The following is a 25,541-nucleotide window of genomic DNA, read 5'->3' as shown; positions in this document are numbered from 1 at the left end:
ATTCTTTCTCTTTTCTGTCTGTTAAGTCCCAGGACCGCCCTGATATTGGGGTGCCGCCTTGCACGTAAGCACACACTGCTTTTTCTCCTCCCTGAATTCCTGCTTCTGTTTCCACCCGGGACCACACAGCTTAGCGCTCGTCTCATTATATGAGTTTCACCAGCCAGCTGCTGTGAGTACCACGAGGGACAGGATGTTTCTTAAGCTTCTTTTATGTTTCCTCAGCTGCTACTATATTGTGCACATGAAAAGCCCTCAGTGAATATCCAGTTGGTTAAATAAATATATAAAAAAACAGTGGCTAGCACCCTTATGACTACACTGGAATAAAGTTAGGTGTGGGTTATGCTGGAAGGTAAAATTACCAAGACAAAGAACCAGAATTGGCTCATGTTTCATGCCACTGATACGGACTCAAAGAATCTCAGGTTTTGGAAACTGAGAAGATGGATCAGCTAGTTCAACACCATCATTTTACAGCTGAGAACACGAGGAGGATTGGAAAAGAAATATTCAGAGTCCACGAGCCTAATATTTGTGAGAGGAACAGAGGATACGGAATTGATGATGTTTCAGTTCTTCAACATTAGCTTATCCGCAGAAGGTTGATGTAGCAGCTTTATATTTACATTTTGACATCCTCTAAGTGTTCCAAAGTGCTTTTTTATTACCTTGTAGAGCCTCCCTCCTTTATGTTCTTACCAAAATCTGTGGAGGAAGGCATTTTTCACAGAAGCTGTCACTGCATCTCATGGTTGACCTTCGTTGATAAATGTTGACTTCCTGCCTGAGCTGATGCGGCAGGTCAGAGGCTCCGGGCTTCGTGTGCAGCCCCAGCAGCTGACACGCCCGGAGGTTGCTTGACTTGCCCAAGGCCCCCAGCTACTAAGGGTCAACATGCAAGTGTTTCGCATTCCACTGCAGTCCATTCTCAACTACCCTCTGATGCCTTAAAAAAAAAAAAATTCTTAAATTATTATCTCTAGATTCTGAGAATTCCAGCTTAGAAGGAAGTACATTTTTAATTTGCTGCTCAGCAAAGAGAAAGAACAGCTATCACAAGTACTTACCTACCCTGGGTAGAAGTTTAGGAACCAAACTTGGGGCAAAGACAGCCTGCTTTGCTGAATGCAGAGAGACAGTGCTGCCCGTTGCCAGGGAGGAGTTGAGTGCAGGAGTCGAGACTGGAGAAGGATGGGTCAGCTAGCCAGCTCTCTGCTCCTCCGAAGTCCCGGGCAGGTCTTCCCAGTGCAGGTTCAATATTTGTCTTATGTTGTAGGGGCCCCAAGACATCAGTGCTTGTATTTAACTATATAAAAATGTCAAACAAAATAAGAACAATGTTTTGGTTATTTCTACTGCTTTCTTTCCATTTAATTTTACATTGAAAATTATACTGTAGTGCTTATTCATTTATTAGTGGACAGAAGATTTAACAGGGAAGTAAATATATATATTTTAAACAGAGTTTTGAACGCTGAGTTTTGTCACACTAATGAGCCACAAAATCAGTCTGGTAGGTCACAGATAGCACTTCGAAACAGAATCAAATAGAAAATATTGGCGTGCACTGTATTTAGTGATGGTAAGTATCATATCATTGTAAATTCTATGATGTGCCATGGCTTTACAAAGCTTCAGAAAAGACTGTTGTTGCGTTTTGGAGGATTACTTGGAGAACGGGCTATGGAATTAGTCTTGACGCCACGTTTCTGCTCTGTCATGGGCTGCAGTAGCTGCAGTTGGTCTTCTGGTATGAAAATTCATTTCTGTTCTGAGTGCCTGGTATACAGGAGGCACTGTTCTCAGTGCTGTGGATGAGATCTCTCTAGCCGTTTACTTAGCAAGCAAGTCATCTTATCTCCAGAGAATACACTGGATCAGTTTGCATAGGGTTTAACTGTAGCTAACAGAAAATGCCCTTCAATAATCTTGTCTCATCCCATCCGCCACTTCTGCTTATACATCACTGGCCAAGGCATATACTGAGGTACTTACATGCAAAGGAAGAAGGAAAATGTGGTTTTTAGCTATAAAGTGAGGATTTGTTCCCCGGAAGAAATGGAGACTGAGTATTGAGGGACATTTAGAAGTACCCACTCTAAACCTCAAGATTTCTTCCATGTTAACATTGATGGGCAGTGGGAAGATCCAGTTACTGTAATTCTTGGAAAAGTGCTGGCTGGGCAGGGATAGGCTTGTGTGGGTTGTTGGCTGCACCAGGGATGCCCTGCTGAGCGGGCAGAGGAGGATGAAGGGCATCTCCTGCTTGACTCCTGAGCACCTTGATCTTGTGGACAGAAGGCACTTTTTGCTTCGGGAGAGCTGTCTGCTTTCTAAGCTATGGCCCTGGGGGCTATTCTGCAGGGTGACGCTAGAGGGTTGGACCGTGATTTACTGCTTCACAGACTTGCACTATACAGGCTGGTTTTTTGGTTTGTTTTTTAATTTTTAATTTTATATTGGATTACAGCCTATTGACAGTGTTCTGATAGTTTCAGGTGGACAGCAGAAGGACTCAGCCATACGTATGCACGTATCCATTCTGCCCCAACCCTGCTCCATCCAGGCTGTCACGTAACACTGAGCAGAGTTCCCTGTGCTAGACAGTAGGCCCTTGGTTATCCATCTTATTTTTTGAAATAATTTTATTTATCAGTGGCTGTGCTGAGTCTTTGTCGCCATGTGGGTTTTTCCCCTCACTGTGGCAAGCGGGCCTCCTCTTGGTTGCGGCGTACAGGCTTCTTGTGGGGTGGCTGCTCTGTGTGTGGAGCACAGACTCTTGGATGCTCAGGCTTCAGTGGTTGTGGTGCGTGGGCTCAGCAGTTGCAGCTCCTGGCTCTAGAGCATGGGCTCAGTGGTCGCAGTACATGGGCTTAATTGCTCCACGGCATGTGGGATCCTGCCCCACCAGGGGCTGAACCCATGTCTCCTGCTTTGGCAGGCATATCTTTTACCACCGAGACACCAAGGAAGCCCTGGGTATTCATTTTAAACATAGCAGTGTGTACATGTTGGAGAAGGTGATGGCACCCCACTCCAGTACTCTTGCCTGGCAAATCCCATGGATGGAGGAGCCTGGTGGGCTGCAGTCCATGGGGTCGCTAAGAGTCGGACACGACTGAGCGGCTTCACTTTCACTTTTCACTTTCATGCATTGGAGAAGGAAGTGGCAACCCACTCCAGTGTTCTTGCCTGGAGAATCCCAAGGACGGGGGAGCCTAGTGGGCTGCCATCTATGGGGTCGCACAGAGTTGGACACGACTGAAGCGACTTAGCAGCAGCAGCAGCTGCAGCAGCGTACATGTTGATCCCAAACTCCCTGGTTCTGCCCCTTTTCCTTGGACAGCTCTTCTCCCCTAGATTTACTGCTTTGAAAATTATAGAAGTTAGTAAGCAGCAAGGGTATACTGCAGAGCACAGGGAATTATTCCCATTATTTTGTAATAATCCATATTGGACTATAATCTGCAAAAAAGTGAACCAATATACTAAAATGAACACAATATTGTAAATCATCTATACTTCAAAAAAGACACGCAAGACTATAGAGGTTGGGAGACCAACCTGTCTATATTCACTGCCTTATACACACCCACCCACCCCGTTTTGGAGTTTGAGTGGATCCCAGGTACTGTGAAGCCTCCTCATCTCTGACCTCCCATAGTTCTTCACGTCACTTCTCTCCTGTTGCAGGGGAAGAAAATTAGGGCTATAAATGAAGCTTTCGTTTAGTTTTTGATTTGAAAAGAAAAATTAGATTTCTTTCTTTTTCAACAAGTGCAGAAGGGAGATAATGCAGAATCACAGGATTCTGCTCTTAAGTGTCAGGATCTCGGAAAGATGGGAAGGGTCCCACCCACTCGACACGGAGAAGCACAAAAAACAGCTCACACAAACCCCACCTTATCTAAGGCAGCCAGTGGTATTCATCTTGGAAACAAAAGTGGAGAAGGCAGGGAGCATCTGGTCTGAAAGTTGGTGTTAATCTTTTATTCTTTCCCTGCATGCTCCTAAGAGATCATTAAACATTTATCAGCAACAAATGCCCTGCAAGCTTTTCTTCAGGTAGTCGTAAAAAAAAACAAAAAACAAAGAGAACACAAAGGAAGCTTATAGCCTGCTTATTTCACGTTCTTGGTATACTTTTCTTTTGCCCCGCACTAACTTTTTAAAGCATTATGTATTTTATTCATTTCCTTATTCTAAAAGTGATTTAGTTAACCTGCTTGAGATATTTAGGGATGTTGACTCAATGAACTTTTCCAGTAAATCCAGAAGATTATGTAATAGCATAGAAAATTGTAGGAGGCTTTCCCGGTGGCTCAGACGGTAAAGACTCCACCTGCAATGCTGGAGATTCGAGTTTGATCCCTGGGTCAGGAAGAGCCCCTGGAGCAGGGCATGGCAGCCTGCTCCAGTGTTGTTGCCTGGAGAATTCCATGGACAGAGGAATCTGGCAGGCTACAGTCCATAGAGTCGCAAAGAGTCGGACAGGACTGATCGACTAACACTTTCTAACATTTACATACTTAAAAGAAGTGAGCTTCTTTTAAGAGTCCCCCTCTCCGGTCACTTTTATGACTGACTTGCATTTTAGGTGAGACAGAAGGAATAAGTGACAGGCTGCCCCTCCGTGCCTCACCCTGTGGTTAGTGAGTACCTGATGATGAACAAGTTTGGGATAACAAAACCATCAGGAAGACGAGAATTACTGAATTTGTTGGAGGAAACACCTGTGTATTTTCTCGGTCTTCCATTGTATTGAGGTCTTCTCTAGTGGATAAGAAGCCAGGAGTGAAACCTGCCCTTTATCATCAGAACTTGTCTTTGTTACAGTTTTGGTGTCTAGGAAAACTGTCCATGTATAAAATTCCACGCCCAAACAACACATGGAACCCAGCAAGCAGACTGAATGGGGATTGGGGTGACAGGCATTAGATGCTGCCACCTTACAGTTGTTCTCAAATAAAACTTCATTCTAAAGAAGCTGCCTGAAACAACCCTCTGAACCATTTCCCCTCCACCACTGGGTTTAATGTTTGCTCATCAGAATTCAATAGTATTGTCTTGTTAATCAAGAAGAGGAATTAGGAGGAAGCCCAAGGAAGCATTTCCTTTTTCCCAACGGATCACTTTTCTCAGTTGCCATAATCAAGAGCATGGCATGAGTCAGGCTCTTTATTTCCTATGAAATGTTCACAAAGAGTCGGACATGACTGAGTGACTTAGCACACACAGAAAAGGAAGATTTCCTCTCTGTTCACGTATTGTCAAATGAATCTAACTACATTGCTCATGAAGGCATCCCCAACATAGACTTTGAAAACCATATTTGTTTGTTTGTTTTATTAGTAACAGGGCAGCTGATTTCCATCTTGACATGTTTATTGATTATCCTTTGGGTACCTGCTGGTGTACAAAATGTTTTGAGAATTCACACTGTAGGTCAGACATAGTCATTTCTGCAGTAACTTTGCAATCTTAAAAAATGGGAAAATGCATTAAGAAGATTGAAAAAGGGCACGGACTTAGTCTAGCAAAGAGGAAGCTGAGGGCTTTCATAAGAATTCCAGAACAGGAAGGGAAGTGGAGTTTTGGGGGACAGCATTTCCCCACCACTGCTGCTTAACATGAGGGCAGTGAGTGTAAGGCGCACTTTTTACATTAAGCAGGTGGAATTTTACTTCACATTGAGGCATGCGTTCTTGATTGCAGAGACCTCCTGAGCTGTGTTGCCAAAGGAAGCTGTGCAATCCCTGTTTGATTGCCTCTGGCTTCCCACCCTCAGACCTCTTTTCTTCTCTAAGCTTGCTCTTCCGGCTTCTGGCGATCCTGTTGGCTTACCCCAGGCTTCTTCCAATAAGTATCTTTTCTGCGTAGGTCCACTCAGTTCTCCTGAGATGGTGTGGACTCAGAGAGCTGAAACAATATGCTGAGAATGGTCTTCAGTTATGCACAGGTGCCCCAAAGCAGATTGGTGATGTTGTTTTGATAGTTCTTCATATTGCAACTAAGAAGAATCTTTCTGGAAGAATTAGTAAACAGAAAGGGATGGGTGAAATGATCTTCGGAATACTCTTCAGATCTTTGCTACTGAGATAAAACTTATTTTGCTCCAGAATTTCCTTGTTGTTTCTGACCACAGAGCCATACTGTGAAATAACTTTCTTAGTGATATTTGGAGTATTTCAATAATGAAATTCTATGCTGGATATAGTTCAAATATAGTGGATCATATATTGAATTATACTCTGATAAGTTACATTATAATGAAGTAGTATTGTAGACATATACACATAGAATAGGAAGAAAGGCTTTATAAATAATTTGCTGACTTCTCCAGGGAGAGGTTTATCATAGGCAAGGAGAGGTATCTTCTGTTTAATTAGTCAGTCAATTAATATTTAATTGATTTAATTAATTAATATGTTTAATGTATTATAGATACATCAAGAAAATATTGGGGGAAGAGGCAGAGACTGTTTTTACTTTTAACTTCTTTTCCTTAAAATATGTTGCAGAAATCATTGTAGCCATCTGTAATGGCTACATCTGAATTCTTACTGTGATCTCTTTCCTCAGTTATTTTAGGAATGAATAACCACACCTATTGACTTATGGCAGAGAGCAAAGAGGAACTAAAGAGCCTCTTGATGAAAGTGAAAGAGGAGAGTGAAAAGTTGGGGGTTTCAGGATAGGGAATGCATGTATACGCATGGCTGATTCATGTCAATGTATGGCAAAACCCACTACAATATTGTAAAGTAATTAGCCTCCAATTAAAATAAGTAAATTATTTTTTTTTTAAGTTGGCTTAAAACTCAACATTCAAAAAAATAAGATCATGGCATCCTGTCCCATCACTTCATGGCAAATAGATGGGGAAACAATGGAAACAGTGGGAGAATTTATTTTCTTTGGCTCCAAAATCACTGCAGATGGTGACTGCCCCCATGAAATTAAAAGACACTTGCTCCTTGTTAAGAAGAGCTATGACCAACCTAGACAGCTTATTAAAAAGCAGAGACATTACTTTACCAGCAAAGGTCCGTCTAGTCAAAGCTGTGGTTTTTCCAGTTGTCATGTATGGATGTGAGAGTTGGACTATAAAGAAAGCTGAGTGCCAAAGAATTGATGCTTTTGAACTGTGGTGTTGGAGAAGACTCTTGAGTCCCTTGGACTGCAAGGAGATCCAACCAGTCCTCCTAAAGGAAATCAGTCCTGAATATTCATTGGAAGGATTGATGCTGAAGCTGAAGCTCCAATACTTTGGCCACCTGATGTGAGGAATCAACTAATTGGAAAAGACCCTGGTGCTGGGAAAGATGGAAGGCAGGATGAGAAGGGGATGACAAGAGGATGAGATGGTTGGATGGCATCACCAATGCGATGGACGTGAGTTTGAGTAGGCTGCAGGAGGTGGTGAAGGACAGGGAAGGCTGGCGTGCTGCAGTCCATGGGGTCGCAAAGAGTTGGACACGACTGAGCGACTGAACTGAACTGGATTGACTTTGGATGTCACCTCCTCTCACATCCCCGCCTGCCTCTGGAGGTGGGGTAGAGGCAGTGAGTGCCTGGAGGCCAAGGAGCAGGAGGGGCCAGGAGGGAAGGAGCCTGAATCGTCAATGCAGCCTTTTTGCAAACTGGGAATAATTGAATGTTTTCGGTCCTGAATTTTTGGCTGAAACAGTGGCGCTGCTCCCTGAGAACCGGTGTGTCTGTCTCTCCGCTTCTGTTCTTGAGTCTTGCTCATGCTCTGTGTCCTGGGAGGGAAGGAGAAGGCTGGGAAGAGTCCAGCTGCAGCGGTGGCTGCCCTGGGGTGGACACGCCCCGCCTGTCCCTCAGCAGCTGTCCCTCTGGCAGCAGCAGACGGGGTCTTAGCCTGTGTTCCCTGGGAAGACCCCTTTGTGTCTGTTTCACACGATCCAGCCTCATCTTTCCTTCCTCGAACTGATTTCAGTGGTCCAGGGACCCCTGGTCTCCTTGTTTCCTGCCCTCTGGGTGGAGCCAGTGGGGCTGAGGCCTCAGGGAGGACCCAGAGGAGCCCTTGCTGGGCTGGTTGTCTCCTCTACACCAAAGGGGACGCCAAAGAAGGGTGGCTTCTAACTTGGAGAGGGTGCAGCAGTCACCTGATCCCGCCGCCCACCACCTGCCTGGGCGAAAGCAGATAGTAACCATCTGTTTGTCCCAGTGTGACCAGATCCCACACAAAACACAGTTGGCAGGCGGGGATGTACCGTTCAGGACACACAGAAACCTGCCATTACAGGGAGGATGCTGGTGCTAACTCAGATATCTGCAAATGGAATTGCCCCACTAGAGCTGGTCACGGAAAGGTCGGGGTGTCTGTACCTATAGGCTCAGTGCCCTTCCTTCGCTGTGCATGAAGCTGACGCGCTGCTGTGATGGCGGGCATGATGCTGGGCTGGGTTCTACCTTCACTTTGGGGAGAGCTTTGACTTTGCCCAAGTGGAATGGGACACAGTGTCAATTCCTCCCTCCCCTCTCATCCCCTTTTTCAAAGAAAACAAAATCTTTTATTTTGTCCATTTCTGAGAAACTTAAAATTTTAATTAAACTGCAAATGCGCTGTTGGAGCACCTAAGCTAAGGTAAAAAGGAGTGGACTGACAGTAACTTCAGTTGCCCTCCTGTCCACAGAACCGACCTCAACTCCCCATGCAGTTCACCCAGATCCAGGCCTTGCTGGGAGATGGCCTGGAGTGGGGGGCCCTGGTGGGGAAAGGCTGTGAATTGGTTGGGTTTTTGCACTGCTACTTCAGTATTTTTTTCAAATGTTTTAACTATTAATATAAGGCACAGCCAGAAACTTATTTTCTACATTTCTGTGTATGCATTTTCTTAGTTGAATGTAACAAGACATATACATGCAAAATATATTGTATTATATATAGTTGGAACAAAATATTTATATGAAAGTTTGGCAAAACAGGACTTATTTTTACTACATGCAGTCTATTCCAATACTTTCTGTTTGAACCTGGTCTAACCATGAGTGGACCAAGACATTGATTCTGTTACCTACTTTGGGTTTCAAACTATGGTTTGAAAAACATGTTTAAGTGGTTGGTGCAGGGCACTTGGCGTGAAGGGCAGCTCAGGTAGGGGACAGTGGAGGTGGAAAGGGTGGTGAAGAGGTTTCAAAAAATAGACTAAACTGGACTGCATAGCAGGAAAAATAAGTACCTGTGTCGGGGTCTCATTCTAGAACTTGGGCTAAGAAGTTGGCCTGTGAAAGTGCCTAGGCAATTATCCTGTTTGGGTTCCTGGTTGTACCTTCTTGTAAAGGATCATTATTTGTCTGTAGGACCTGAGTTTTCCTTAAGCAGCCATTGTGGTCTGCTTTTAGTAAGAAAGAACATTCCCGAGCTTTATTATTGTGTATTATATGGCAGAACCTCATTTACCCTTTCTGCTGGAATTTCTATGTAAATTTGTAGCTGCAATTCTTTATAGAACAAGGTCAATAAATATTGACACACAACCGTGAGGCAGAAGGGTCCTCCTTACATTGGCAGCTGACTGTCCTTCACGACTGGCCCACGAGGAGGCGGCTGCTCTCCCGTTTTGCTGGTCCTTGCTCTTTGGGGCATTGGCAGAACCTGAATTTTACATTCCACACAGCCCAGCCGCCCTCCCCTGGTGGCTCATCATTAGCTTTCAAGTGATCACACTTAGGTTCTGGTCTCATCCTCCTTTAAGGAGGTTTCCTATTTGGAGGATTAGAGAAAGTTTCTGAGAAGTCAAGATAATGGGGCAGGAAAAGATTTTCTAGGATAAAAGGCTTCTAAGGGCTCTGAGAATATGGAGGAGGGAAGAGGGGGAAAGAGAAGGGAAGCAGATTTTCTTGGTTTGGGTATTCATTTAAGGTGAGGATGACCTCGATTCATAAAGACTTTGCAACCTGATGCTTAATAGAATGGGGTTTTAATATTTATAGCACATTATGTAAATGCTGCCCCTCCAAGTGCTTCCTTAAATCCTCTTAGCTTATAAATGACAGCTTTGATTTCTAAAAAAAAAAAAACAAAAACAAAAACAGAAATCTTTTCATTTATCCCTGCTTAAGAGTAGGAAACAATAGATGCTTAGTGCCCGCCTTTCATGCCAGGCCCCGAAGACTGAGACTTGGATTCTCAAGAGTTTATCACTGTGCTTTTGAGCTGATTACGGCCATGCGTAACTAAAGAGGGGAAAGCTGATGCTAGACTGTTGGTGCAAAGGCAGCTCTTGGAATCGTGTGTAGCATGTCAGCTCAGCAGTGCTCCACAGGGAAGTTGAAAACACAGAAACTGCACATGTGGTCCCTTTGGAATGATGGTTGTTGTTGTTTAGTCGCTTGGTTGTGTCCAGCTTTTTTGTGATCCCATAGACTGTAGCCTGCCAGGCTCCTCTGTCCCTGGGGTTTCCCAGGCAAGAATACTCAAGTTGCCATTTCCTTCTCCAGACGGTCTTCCCTACCCAGGAATCGATTAATGCTACTTTTTTTTTCTTCTAGTAATCAATATTGTTAGGGAATTCAAATTTTGTGTAAATGATTTTGGGTTAAATTTCTCCTCTAGGACCCTGAGATTGCAGTCATGCAGTGGGTGTGAGCTAATGTTGGTGGTGGTGTTAGTCCTTTCCCCTTAATTGTCCTGGGTGACATCAGTTATTCTGTAATTTTTATTTTTAAAAAAGTCCCCACTCCCTGGCACCTTCAGATCTCATGCAGAGAAGAGGGAGGAATTAAAAACCTTGAGCTCAACTTTGGCAAATGTAAATTGCCAGGTCCTCGGAGGCTGTCGTTTGCTCAGGAAATGTTTATTAAGTACCGTCTGTGCACCGGGCTCTTTTCATTGCCCCGCAGTAATAAAGAAAAAGTCGCAGCTTGCGTCCCAGGGCAGTATTGTAAGTGCCGTGAGCCTGGGGCAAGAGCGCAGAACACAAGGATAGAAGCCGTTTGTTCAGAAGCAGGGCAGCCTACAAGGAGGACTCTTCTCAAAATAATTTGTCTGCCAAGTGGTTGGTGCTTACCTGTTTCCTTTGCTTTATTTGGGCTCAGAGAGAGTTTACAGCTGGTCATATGACACAGGGGTGTGTTGCGTGAGGAGTCATAAGATTGGCACTGAGTTGGGAATGGAAGGGCTGGACGCAGTGCTCAGGCCACTCAGGGTACTGTCAGTGGGTTCTGAGAGTGCATTGAGATGTACTGCAGGGGTCTTGCTTAGAATAAAGAAAACAGACAGAACTGATTTGGTAACATCTATGTGGACTCATCTATCTAGCACATCCCTAATTACCAAGAAATTCATAAAAGTAATTCAAGCCTTTCTGTGCAGATGCATCCTGCATCCTTACGAGGTCTGTCCACACTTACATAGCAGGTCTGGAGATCTGGCTTCTAAACTGAGTTGTGGATTTTGAAGGCAGAAAAGGAGAAGAGGAAAGCATTTTTAAAGGAATGGCCCAGTAACAGTGTGATAAAATGACAGCCAACACTTTTAAAGTGAGGAGAAAAGAAAGACCGACTATTGGAAAAGAAAAGATGTGATCACTCAAAATTTATCACCATCTGTTTCGTTTAGCATCGAGTGTGTTTGACTCACGGCAGGGGGGATATCTGAGCTTTCCAGGGCATAAGATTGAAATCTGGAAATTTGAACTGTTTCCCTGGTAATTCTCATGCAGCCTTGTTTGAGTCTTTCTGTATTACAGACAGTATGGCCATTGATGACCCCTGTTCTGCCTTTAGAGCTTCCCAGGTGGCTCAGTGGTAAAGAATCCTCCTGCCAGTGCCTGCAATTGCAGGAGACATGGGTTTAATCCCCTGGAGAAGGAAATGACAACCCACTGCAGTATTCTTGCCTGGAAAATCCCACGGACAGAGGAGCCTGGCGAGCTACAGTCTATAAGGTCGCAAAGAGTTGGACATGACTTAGCACAAGCATAATTCTGCCTTTAGGAAGACAAAGCCATGTATACTCACTCTTAAAATATTCCCAGTCAAAATGTTTAAAGTAAAAATTTGGTGCTTTAAGCATCAAATCCTCAGTCCTTTGAAAAACTTGACTAGAGGAATCTGTTTCCTGAAAGATTGATATTTTACTGCATGGGAAAATCACAGCACATAGAAAATAGCAACCCGTATTATTTTAAAAGTCACTGTTACTTTATAAGCAGTAAACTCTTACAGCAGTTTATAAATAATACTTTATGTATATTATTCAGTTATAAAATTTTGACTTGCAACTTGCCCGAATGTATCTGAACTTCTGCAGCATTTTGTTTCTGCACCTGTCACTTGCTATTTATTATATTTAGTTTGCTAGATCATAAATAGAACCCATCTTCCTGGACAGAAAATGTGTTGTTTCTAGCTTCTTGTTCATAAGAAATCCCAATAAAGGTTTATTGAATGACTAGTAATGAAACAAGTTATACTGAGCTTTCTAATTAATCCTTTTTATGGACCATGAACATCCTTTCTATTATCTTTTCCCTCTTTGTGATTACACACTAAAATCTTGATGGTATTTGAACTGCATCTAGTGATCAGGCTTGTCGGAACACTTGAATTGCTTCTTTCTGCCTTTGCTTTTCCCTTACTGAATTAAAAGGCAGAATCAGCATGAGATTTTGAGGAATGTGAATAGGTTAGGGGCTTCAAATGAAGCTCTGAAGTGTGTTCTCGTGGCAGGCGTGTTCTTGCCTTGATGGGGTCACTACGGTGAGGCCGGGGGCCATTGGAGAGGCATATATTGCAGCATCGAGGGGAGGCTCACCTGTGTTCACTCTCTTGTTGGGCCCAGGTGACTGTGGAGGAGGTCATGACCACAACCGCCTACCTGGACCTTTTTCTGCGCAGCATCTCCGAGCCAGCACTGCTCGAGATCTTCCTCCGCTTTATCTTGTTGCACCAGCACGAGAATGTCCACATCTTGGATACGCTCACGAGCCGAATCAACACCCCATTCCGGGTAAGGAGAGCCCCAGTGGAAGGGAAGTTATGACTCAGGACAGATTTCAGGAGAGTTTGTTTTTGGAATAAAACTGTGAATATTCTCTTCTTTTTGTTTCCCCTCCTTTTATTTTCCTTTCAGCTTTTACTTTTCTGTTTTGGAAGAGATGAGCTAGATTGTTTTGCTGTCTGGAGCCCTCCTGTCTGGGAGGCGGAAGTTATTGCCTTTTCTAGACAGTTTTCTCAGTTTGTCTGGGTTGCCACTTTTTTCTGTAGAACTGGCAGAATGTGCTTCTGAGGAGACAAGGAACAGGGGATGGGGCTGAAGCTCAAGTGAAGCCAAAGAACTGAAGTATGTCACGTCTGGGTATTAGAGATCGTATTTCTGTCCATAAGTGTTTTGAAATGCAAGTCTGGGCACATGTGAGTTTAGGTAGTCATTCTTTAGTTTGGTGCTCTGATTAACTTTGAAAATCCTCTCATACCTTTCGTGTAATCCTTTGCAGCCCTCTCCCCATAGGCTCTGTTTAATTGCAATTATTATTTTAAAAGCAAAGGTATGTTGGAAGAAAACAAAAACACTAGTGTGCAAAGATCCATATACCCTAATGGTTATAGATAAGCCACATTATTTGCAGTTTGCAAACTGTCCAAGTTATGGAAGCAACCAAACTGTCCATCAACAAATGAATGGATAAAGAATATGTGGTAGGACTTCCCTGGTGGTCCAGGGGCTAAGAATCCACCTTCCAGTGCAGGGGACACAGGTTTGATCCCTGGTTCAGGAAGATTCTACATGCACAGGACAACTAATTCCGTGTCTCACAACTGATGAAACCTAGACACTCTAGAGCCTGTGCTCTGCAACAAGAGAAACCTGCGCACTGGAGCTAGAGAGTAACCCCAACTAGAGAAAGCCCTTGCATGACAGTGATAACTAGTGCAGCCAAAAAAAAGGAAAAAAAAAATAGGAAAAAAAAGGGGGAATGAAATTTTGCCATTTGCAAGAACTTGGATGGACTTGGAGGGCTTTATGCTAACTGAAGTAAGTCAGACAGAGAAACACATGCTGTATAATACCTCTTATGAATTTAGAAAATACAACAAACTAGTAAGTAAAACAGACAAGAAGCTGACTCACAGCTATAGATAATGAATGTGGTTACCAGTGGTGAGCTGGAACACATAGGGGGAAAAGGGATATTATGAAATCATGTGTGGAACTTTTGAAAATTGTAAAGCACTATACAATTTAAAGAACTTTTCATTCAATAAAAACAAATCAAAAGCCTCAAAAAAAGTTGGATTTTTGAAAAGATTGACAAAATTGACAAACTTTTAGCTAGACTACTAAGGAAGAAAGTAAGAGTCAAATTAATAAAATCCAGGATGAAAGAAGGGATATTACTATTGACCTTACAGAACTAAAAAGGATTATGAGGGATACTGTGAACAACTATATGCCAAAATATTGGATAATTTAGATGAAACAGGCAAGTTCTAGAAAGATACAGTCTTCTGAGACTGATTCAAGAAGAAATCGAAAATGTATAAACAAGTAAGAAGTCTTGTGTTTCAAAGAACACCATTAAGAAACTGAAAAGACAGCTGACACAATAGGAAGAAATCTTTGCAAGTCATGTCTCTGATAAGATACTTGTACGTAGAATAACAAACTCCTGGGACTCAATAATAAAAAGACAGATACAGGGTGCTGAGCACCTTGACAGTGATTTGCCCACGTTACTATGGTGACATATAGAAAGGACTCAGAATGGGGAAAGCAGATGCTGAGGGGTAATCCTGGGAGAAAGAGAAGATTTCCTAGGAAAGGTGATGCCTAGGGTCAGTCTTGGAGAATAAGGAGGCTTTATCCTGCGGAAGAGACAGAGGAAGGCATTCCAGGCAGAGGAACAGAATGTGCAGAGGCGTGAAGTGAGTGGAATGAAGTGTTGCTTCTGCCTGACTGTAAGGGGTGACCTGTCCTGAGTACAAGAGATGTTTTGGGGCACACCAAGTACAGTTCTTTCTCTGCAGCACTGTTATGAATTTCATTGACCAGGTTGTAAACTGGTCCTGCCTAGAAGACAGACTAGCGCTTATTCTCCTGTACAAACAGTAAGAGCCTCAGTTACTTAAGTGGCTGGATAGAACAATAAATGCTTATTCCCCAAAGGGCACAGTGATTTTAGAATGCACCTTTGGGAACCTTCTCTGTTGGGCTCTTTATCCTTCCTTTTCAGAAATTAGAGATGGCAATAATTCTTTTTCTTTTTTTTTTTAATGAAAAAAGTACTTAATGAAATACTTCAGGAAAGTATATCATCACCCCCTCAGCACTATGGGAAATGGAACTCAGGAAGATCTTTGCCCCAAAGCCAAGAAACAAATCAAAAGGAGTTGAGGTTTGGGGCTGGGGACTCTAGGTAGAGAGTTGGCCGGGGTATATGCAATTTTCTTTTAGTCCTATGTTGTAAAAAATCAATGTCATCCTTGAAAATAACTAGAAGGGTCTTCTCTGGCACTCCAGTGATTAAGATTCTGGGCTCCCAACGGTGGGGATCCAGGATTTGATCCCTGGGGGTCAGGGAACTAGATCCCACATGTTGCAACTAAGACTCTGCATGCCACAGCTATTAATACAAGCCCCTGGATGCCATAACAAAGACTCCTCACAGTCAACTAAATAAATAAAATATTTAAAAAAATAGGAAAACAAATGACATAAATAGATCGTGTGTGTGTGTGTGTGTGTGTGTGTGTGTTGGGGAGTTGTAGGGGCATATTTATCTGGATCTTATATGAGCATAGGCATTTTGTAGGAGAGTGATTCTGCCTAGTGGCATAATCCCAGGGATAGATTGTCGAATCAAATCCTACAGGGGAACTGGTAGTCTGAATACACATTCTCTCTGGCAGCAGCATCTTAAAAAAAAATAAATAAATAAAACTACTTAAAAAATAAAGGCCATTTTATTTTGTCGTTCTGATTTATTTGCCATCTCGGGGGGTTGCAGAGATCCTTTCAGTGTCTGAAATAGCACGTGTGTTTGTTGCTTCCCAGCTCTGTGTGGTGTCCCTGGCATTATTTAGAACGCTCATCGGTTTACATTGTGAAGATGTGATGCTACAGCTAATTCTAAGGTGAGTTGCCACCTTTTGTCTCCTTTAAAGAACAACCCTACACTACTGCTACTTATTTTCCTTTGGTAATATGAGCTAAGTAAGGGCCATGCTTCTAAGAAAGAAAATAATCAAGAAAATCAGCTTAATTTCTGCATTATTGCCCAAGGTTAAAAGTATTTAGGGGGGCAGAGGCATTATATTATACATGTGCTCCTGGAAAAAATAAATAGAACGTTTGGAAACTTTCAGAAGTATTATGAAAGCTCTTCTGGTCTGTAACTGAATGTCTTTCTCCCAAAGTACATTTTTAGGAGGCTCATGTTATTGAGAACAACTTTTCTCAGTATGAAATGCTGTTGGTGTATAGAAATTATTCTGACTTTTGCTTTAGTAATGGTATGGCTACAGTGCTCACTGCCTGACTTGCAAGCATTTTTCAGTTAAATTCGGTAAATATTTAATGAGTACCTCCTGTGTACAGATCAGAAGGGCGTGGGTGGAGGGATGAACTGAAAAGGACATCCATGTACGCAGAGCAGAGAAGGTCTGTCCTTCTAATGTCCAGGTGGGAATGGTGTCATGAAGGGGCTGGGATCTGAAGATGGGCGTCTGGAGTCAAAGTGGACTGCCAGCAAGACAACATCAGTTTGATCATTGTGCAGGAGACTCGGGGACACCGAATCCTGCCTCAGCCCAGCCTGTCCTCTCAGGGTCCCTGAGAGGAGCACCTGCCTTTGTGAAGGAAGAGAATTGATGAGGGCCTGTGCTCCCACACTCCCCTCCGTGGTCTGGACGCAGTAAGGAAAGAGCCGACCAGCTCACTGGTGCCTGCTCCACCCCCATCTTCCATAGAGCCTGCTGCTGACCCCTCCTGGGACAGAGGGTGCTAAGAGCAAGACGGGAGGGAGGAGACCCGGGCTGCCCCTGGTCCCCACCGCGGTTTAGGCATGGTGTGAGCAGGATTACTGAGGAGCTGGTGTTCCAAGGGGAGTCTGGCCCTGGAGAAGTTTCAGGCCATGGCCAAGCGTGCTCCTGGGAACAGTGGCAGAGACGTCATCCAGGAGCTCAAGAAAATACACATCCTTGGCTCTCTTCTCCCAGACAAGCTGAGTCAGGAACTGGTGGAGGGTGGGGCCTGGCAAGCTGTGTTTTGTTTAGCTCCAGGGGATTCTGATGCCAGGCTGTTTGAGAACTACTGGTTTGAGGAAGGTGCAGGACAGACGTGTCACCCTGCAAAAGGGAGCGATAGAAGCACCGCAGGGTAGTCGGTGGGCGGCCTGGTGATGGGGGCCTTGCAGAGTCACTGTTTTATAGGAGAATGTTGCCTATTAAGTTGGGGCTTTTGGAGGGTTTAGATCAGGCCATCAGTAACTAATCTTAGGGCCTTAGCAAAGAACGAATCTGCTCATAAATACATACCCTGGGTCGTTCAGGAGAGCATTCGTTTTCTGTCCTAAAAGGGTTACGTCCGCTTCGCGTCAGGTCTCTCCTGATGTGACAGTGCATTAGCGGCGCCTGGATGAAATCCATCAGAGCAGCTTGTTAAAGCCTTTTTGTTTCGTGTCAAAGCCAAAGTTCGCTTCCAACAAGGGTAAATCCTGGTTATATTTAAACGTTAGATTCTTGAATGCCGCTTCTTTGACAGCAGGGAAAGCAGCTGTCCTCTGCAGTGGGCCTGGAAGCCTGGCCCCACGTCCCAGCCCTGGTCACCGGGGGAGGCTGAGCCCAGGGGGCAGACGCTTCTGCCCAATGGCGTTGTCTACTCATAGGGCGGTGCTTGTGGTAAAAACTGTCCCCAGAGGTCGTATTCATCAAAGCTTCTTGTGAGAGCCAGATCTGTGCCTTATGAAGGTGAAGGAATCAGCTCATGATTGAAATGGGCGTCCAAGTCAGTGCTTGGCATTTCCATGGTGAGTAAGGCCTGTTGTTACCCAGGAAAGTGCGTGGTTTCAGGTGCTGAATGGAGTCCTGGAGAAAGCGCTGGGTGTAGCCTCTGATCCCAGCGCTCCCAGCCCCAGTTTCTTCTTTGTTTCCTTATTGAGGAGGAGGATGAGAATATAATAGTAGTTGCCCTTTATTTACTACTTTCTGTATTTCTGATTCTGCCACACTGCCTGGGGAATCTGAGAAGAACGAGTTGGGGACAGATGTAGAGGTCAGCACGTGGTAGACATGCAGGAAACCTCTGCTTCCTATCTTTGTCACCTGAGTGGCTGATCTACCTCCCACCCCCCCACCCCATCCCCATTTAACAAGTACTTTTTCTGTTTTTTTTTTTTTAAACTTTTTATTTTGTATTAGAGTATAGCTGATTAACAATGTTGTGATAATTTCAGGCAGAACAAGTATTTTTAATTGTAGTCAAATACACTCAACATTCAAAAAACTAAGATCATGGCATCTGGTCCCATCACTTCTTGGCAGATAGATGGGGAAACAATGGAAACAGTGAGAGACTTTATTTTCTGGGGCTCCAAAATCACTGCAGATGGTGACTGCAGCCATGAAATTAAAAGACTCTTGCTCCTTGGAAGAAAAGCTATGAAAGCAAAGACATTACTTTGCCAACAAAGGTCCATCTAGTCAAAGTTATGTTTTTTCCAGTGGTCATGTATGGATGTGAGAGTTGGACTGTGAAGAAGGCTGAGTGCTGAAGAATTGATGCTTTTGAACTGTGGTGCTGGAGAAGACTCTTGAGAATCCCTTGGACTGCAAGGAGATCCAACCAGTCCATCCTAAAGGAGATCAGTCCTGGGTGTTCATTGGAAGGTCTGATGTTAAAGCTGAAACTCCAGTACTTTGGCCACCTGATGTGAAGAGCTGACTCATTAGAAAAGACCCTGATGCTGGGAAAGATTGAAGGCGGGAGGAGAAGGGGATGACAGAGGATGAGATGGATGGATGGCATCACAGACTCAGTGGACGTGAGTTTGAGTAAACTCCGGGAGTTGGTGATGGACAGGGAGGCCTGGTGTGCTGCAGTCCATAGGGTTGCAAAGAGTCGGACACGACTGAGCAGCTGAAGTGAGTCAAATACACAGAACCTAGCCACACAGTTCAGTGATGTGCAGTCATACTATTGTGCAGCCATTGCCACCATCCATCTCCTGAACTGTTCTCACCTCACAAAGAAACCCCTTCTGTACCCCTTAAATCCTCACTCCCTGCCCCGCACCCGCACCCCAGCCCAGGGCAGCCACTGGCCTGCATTCTGTGGCTCTGTGTTTACCTCTTCTAGGAACCTCATGTAAGTGGACTCATGTAGTATTTGTCTGTCTGTGCTTGATTTATTTCACTTAGCATAGTGTCTTCAAGACTCTTTCATGTTGTAGCAGGTGTCAGAATTTCCTTCCTTTTGAAGACCAAATAATATACCATTATTTATACCACATTTTGTTTACTCATTTATCTGTCACTGGACATTTTGGATTGCTTTCCATTTTAGCTGTAATGAATAACACTGCTGTGGCCACAGATACACAGCTATGTCTCTTCAAAACCCTGCTTTCACTTCTTTTCTGTAGATATCCAGAAGTGAATTTGCTGGATCATCCTGTTAAATTTTTTTTTCTACAATAGCTGCACGTTTTATAAGTCCACTGACAATGCACAGGGTTCTGGTTGCTCCACATCCTTGCCAATACTTATTATTTTCTGTTGAACTAAAATCTGTTTTTTAAGAAATTTATCTTTATTTATTTGGCTGCATTGAGTCTTAGCTGTGGCACACAGGCTTAGCTGCCCTGCAGCATGTGGGATCTTAGTTCCTTTCAGTTCAGTTCAGTCACTCAGTCATGTCCGACTCTTTGCGACCCCATGAATCGCAGCACACCAGGCCGCCCTGTCCATCACCAACTCCCGGAGTTCACTCAGACTCACGTCCATCGAGTCAGTGATGCCATCCAGCCATCTCATCCTCTGTTGTCCCCTTCTCCTCCTGCCCCCAATCCCTCCCAGTATCAGAGTCTTTTCCAATGAGTCAACTCTTCTCATGAGGTGGCCAAAATACTGGAGTTTCAGCTTTCGCGTCATTCCTTCCAAAGGAATCCCAGGACTGATCTCCTTCAGAATGGACAAGGAGATTGGTTGGATCTCCTTGCAGTCCAAGGGACTCTCAACAGTCTTCTCCAACACCACAGTTCAAAAGCAGCAATTCTTCAGTGCTCAGCTTTCTTCACAGTCCAACTCTCACATCCACACATGACCACTGGAAAAATCATAGCCTTGACTAGACAGACCTTAGTCGGCAAAGTAATGTCTCTGCTTTTGAATATGCTATCTAGGTTGGTCATAACTTTTCTTCCAAGGAGTAAGCGTCTTTTAATTTCATGGCTCCAGTCACCATCTGCAGTGATTCTGGAGCCCAAGAAATAAAGTCTGACACTGTTTCCACCGTTTCCCCATCTATTTCCCATGAAGTGATGGGACCAGATGCCATGATCTTCGTTTTCTGAATGTTGAGCTTTAAGCCAACTTTTTCATTTTCCACTTTCACTTTCATCAAGAGGCTTTTTAGTTCCTCTTCACTTTCTGCCATAAGGGTGGTGTCATCTGCATATCTGAGGCTATTGATTGATATTTCTCCCGGCAATCTTGATTCCAGCTTGTGTTTCTTCCAGCCCAGTGTTTCTCATGATGTACTCTGCATAGAAGTTAAATAAGCAAGGTGACAATATACAGCCTTGACGTACTCCTTTTCCTATTTGGAACCAGTCTGTTGTTCCAAGTCCAGTTCTAACTGTTGCTTCCTGACTTGCATACAGATTTCTCAAGAGGCAGGTCAGGTGGTCTGGTATTCCCATCTCTTTCAGAATTTTCCACAGTTTATTGTGATCCACACAGTCAAAGGCTTTAGCATAGTCAATAAAACAGAAATAGACGTTTTTCTGGAACTCTCTTGCTTTTTCCATGATCCAGTGGATGTTGGCAATTTGATCTCTGGTTCCTCTGCCTTTTCTAAAACCAGCTTGAACATCAGGAAGTTCACGGCTCACGTATTGCTGAAGCGTGGCTTGGAGAATTTTGAGCATTACTTTACTAGCATGTGAGATGACTGCAATTGTGCGGTAGTTTGAGCATTCTTTTGCATTGCTTCTTTGGGATTGGAATGAAAACTGACCTTTTCCAGTCCTGTGGCCACTGCTGAGTTTTCCAAATTTGCTGGCATATTGAGTGCAGCCCTTTCACAGCATCATCTTTGAGGATTTGAAATAGCTCAACTGGAATTCCATCACGTCCACTGACTTTATTCGTAGTGATGCTTCCTAAGGCCCACTTGACTTCACATTCTAGGATGTCTGGCTCTAGGTGAGTGATCACACCATTGTGATTATCCGGGTCGTGAAGATCTTTTTTGTTCAGTTCTTCTGTGTATTCTTGCCATCTCTTCTTAATATCTTCTGCTTCTGTTAGGTCCCTACCATTTCTGTCCTTTATCGAGCCCATCTTTGCATGAAATGTTCCCTTGGTATCTCTAATGTTCTTAAAGAGATCTCTATAGTCTTTCCCATTCTGTTATTTTCCTCTATTTCTTTGCATTGATCACTGAAGAAGGCTTTCTTATCTCTTCTTGTTATTATCTGAAACTCTGCATTCAGATGCTTATGTCTTTCCTTTTCTTCTTTGCTTTTTCACTTCTCTTCTTTTCACAGCTATTTGTAAGGCCTCCCCAGACAGCCATTTTGCTTTTTTGCATTTCTTTTCCATGGGGATGGTCTTGATCCCTGTCTCCTGTACAATGTCAGGAACCTCATTCCATAGTTCATCAGGCACTCTATCTATCAGGTCTAGGCCCTTAAATCTATTTCTCATTTCCACTGTATAATCATAAGGGATTTGATTTAGGTCATACCTGAATGGTCTAGTGGTTTTCCCTACTTTCTTCAATTTGAGTCTGAATTTGGTAATAAGGAGTTCATGATCTGAGCCACAGTCAGCTCCTGGTCGACTGTATAGAGATTCTCCATCTTTGGGTGCAGAGAATATAGTCAATCTGGTTTCGGTGTTGACCATCTGGTGATGTCCATGTGTAGAGTCTTCTCTTGTGTTATTGGAAGAGAGTGTTTGCTATGACCAGTGCATTTTCTTGGCAAAACTCTATTAGTCTTTGCCCTGCTTCATTCCACATTCCAAGGCCAAATTTGCCTGTTACTCCAGGTGTTTCTTGACTTCCTCCTTTTGCATTCCAGTCCCCTAGAATAAAAAGGACATCTTCTTTGTGTGTTAGTTCTAAAAGGTCTTGTAGGTCTTCATAGAACCGTTCAACTTCAGCTTCTTCAACGTTACTGGTTGGGGCATAGACTTGGATTACTGTGATATTGAATGGTTTGCCTTGGAGACGAACAGGGATCATTCTGTCGTTTTTGAGACTGCATCCAGTTATTGCATTTCGGACTCTTTTGTTGACCATGATGGCTACTCCATTTCTTCTGAGGGATTCCTAGATGTAATGGTCATCTGAGTTAAATTCACCCATTCCAGTCCATTTTAGTTCGCTGATTCCTAGAATGTCGATGTTCACTCTTGCCATCTCCTGTTTGACCACTTCGAATTTGCCTTGATTCATGGACCTGACATTCCAGGTTCCTCTTCACTTTCATGCATTGGAGAAGGAAATGGCAACCCACTCCAGTGTTCCTGCCTGGAGAATCCCAGGGATTGGGGAGCCTGGTGGGCTGCCGTCTATGGGGTCGCACAGAGTCGGACACGACTGAAGTGACTTAGCAGCAGCAGCATGCAGTATTGCTCTTTACAGCATCGGACCTTGCTTCTATCACCAGTCACATCCAAAGCTGGGTATTGTTTTTGCTTTGGCTCTATCCCTTCATTCTTTCTGGAGTTATTTCTCCACTGATCTCCAGTAGCATATTGGGCACCTACTGACCTGGGAAGTTCCTCTTTCAGTGTCCTATCATTTTGCCTTTTCATAGTGTTCATGGGGTTCTTAAGGCAAGAATAGTGAAGTGGTTTGCCATTCCCTTCTCCAGTGGACCACATTCTGTCAGACCTCTCCACCATGACCTGCCCATCTTGGGTTGCCCCGCAGGCATGGCTTGGTTTCATTGAGTTAGACAAGGCTGTGGTCCTAGTGTGATTAGATTGACTAGTTTTCTGTGAGTATGGTTTCAGTGTGTCTGCCCTCTGATGCCCTCTTGCGACACCTACCATCTTACTTGGGTTTTTTTTACCTTGGGCGTGGGGTATCTCTTCACGGCTGCTCCAACAAAGCGCAGCTGTTGCTCAAACCCGAGTCCCGTGCACTGGAAGCAGATTTTCAATGACTGGACCACCAGGGAAGTTCCCTAGAAATGATATTTTGGCAATCAAGTAAAAATAACAGGCAGATTTAAAGAACCAGCTGGGGCTTTTAGAAGTGGAAACTGTAATTATTAAAATGAAAAACTGAGTGTTTAGTGTAGATAACATTTAAGATACAGATTAAGAGAGAATTAATGCAATTGAAGAAGTTACTACTAATTTTGCAGCAGAAAGAGATAAGGAGATTTACAATTGTGAGAAGAAGGCTGTGAACAGTGGTGGCTGGAATGATAAGGTGTAATGATAAGATGTGTATCCAGTTAGGTCCATCTAGTCAAAGCTAAGTCATGAATGGATGTGAGAGTTGGACCATAAAGAAAGCTGAGTGCCGAAGAATTGATGCTTTTGAACTGTGGTATTGGAGAAGGCTCTTTGAGAGTCTTGAACTGCAAGAAGATCAAACCAGTTAATCCTAAAGGAAATCAGTCCTGAATTGGAAGAACTGATGCTGAAGCTGAAACTCCAATACTTTGGCCACCTGATGTGAAGAGCTGACTCATGGGAAAAGACCCTGATGCTAGGAAAGATTGAAGGCAGAAGAAGGGGACGACAGAGGATGAGATGGTTGGATGGCATCACTGACTCAAAGGACATGAGTTTGAGCAAGCTTAGGGAGTTGGTGATGGACAGGCAGGCCTGGCGTCCTGCAGTCCATGGGGTCGCAAAGAGTTGGACATAACTGAGTGACTGAACTGAACTGAGTCCCTCTTATCTTTGGTTCTGTTTTCCAAGGTTTCAGTTACCTATGGTCAACTGTGGTTCAGAAATATTAAGTGGAAACTTAATATTAAGTGGAAACTTAAGTGGAAATAAACAGCTCATAGGTTTTAAATTGTGTGCTGTTCTGAGTAGTGTGATGGAATCTCAGGCCTCCCCTCCCAGGATCCCTAGCCTCTGATATCCAGCCATCAACATCTTCATGGCTCAGCGATCCAGGGTCACCTTAAGTACACATTCGTCCTTTGTATTATGTCAGAAGGTCAGTAGCAGCCTGAGCCTCCGTCACAAGGCTGACATTATTCAGCTTGCTTCATGCCATCATGTAGGCGTTTCGTCGTCTCAGATCATCACAGGAAGGAAGAGTACAGCACAGTAAGACGCTTGGAGAGACACTGCATTCACATAACTTTCATTACAGTACATGGTTATAATTGCTATATTTTACTACTGGATACTCCAAAAATGGATCCATGAGCTAATGCGCTATGTATTCTAGGGTGAAAACTGAGTAGGCTAGACCGTATTATCACTAGATAAATAAGCTGGATATGATTTTTTGTCATTCTGCAGTACCATTTTGTAAGTTAAAATATTGATGTTATCATGTCTGTCCATTTTCCAACACTAAAACTTTTCTGAAGTTGGGGGAAATAGCTATTACTAGCTGGTGGTGTTATTCTCTTCCTGAGCCTTATCTATAAACTAAACTTTTATCATAGGTTTGTATGCATAGAAAAAAAGCACAGTATTTATAGGGTTCAGTACTATCTGCTGTTTCAGGTATCACTGGGGGTCTTGGAATGTATCTCCTGCAGATAAGAGGGGCTTACTGTAATGAGAACAGTGTCTTTTCTGACTTAGAATCTGTACCAAAAGCAAAGGCCATTAAAAGATCCTTATTTTTCTAGCCATTTAAATGTTAAGGGACCTGAAAGATATATTTATAAACTGTCCTTTTTTGTTGTTGCTGCTGTAGTCATTTGAACGTGCATGACAAACTTGTAGATCTGAGAGGCAACAGAGAGCAGTGGCGATTATGTGACTCCTTTTAGTGAGTTATTTGTTACATGATAAAACTACATCAATTTTTGTTGCAACCCAAACAGTCTTAATTATTGACATTTCAAAGTGATAATCCGTTTGTAACTGATTTTTTTTTTTTTTTCCTTTAGCAAGATATCAGAGTAGTAAGTTGGAATAAGGTGCCCCTAGAGAGGCTATTGAGGGGCACAGAAAATGTAAGAGAAATTGTCTGCCTTGCAGGATGTGACCTGTGATGGCCAAAGGCAGGCAGGGGCTGCTGGCAGGCAGTCACCTGACAGATTACACGCCCCGCCCCCCCATTACACGCCCCGCCCCCCACCCCCCAGATTACACGCCCCGCCCCCCACCCCAGATTACACGCCCCGCCCCCC

At 43.7% G+C, this 25,541-nt stretch overlaps 1 protein-coding gene across 2 annotated transcripts in view; it reads left to right on the top strand.

Moving 5' to 3' along the window:
* Positions 1 to 25,541, top strand: part of FHIP1A (FHF complex subunit HOOK interacting protein 1A) — a 297,133-nt gene that overhangs the window by 246,757 nt on the left and 24,835 nt on the right. For both annotated transcript variants that reach the window (XM_040251457.1, XM_040251458.1), the window contains 2 exons: positions 12,815 to 12,982; positions 16,028 to 16,107. In XM_040251457.1, coding sequence (XP_040107391.1) covers positions 12,815 to 12,982; positions 16,028 to 16,107 — 248 coding nt within the window. The remainder of the gene's footprint in view (positions 1 to 12,814; positions 12,983 to 16,027; positions 16,108 to 25,541) is intronic.

This window comes from Oryx dammah, unplaced genomic scaffold (genome assembly GCF_014754425.2).
Source record: "Oryx dammah isolate SB20612 unplaced genomic scaffold, SCBI_Odam_1.1 HiC_scaffold_12, whole genome shotgun sequence".
Lineage (NCBI taxonomy): Eukaryota > Metazoa > Chordata > Mammalia > Artiodactyla > Bovidae > Oryx > Oryx dammah.
The sequence above is the reverse complement of the archived record's forward strand: the minus strand, read 5'-3'. Positions and strand labels throughout refer to the sequence as shown.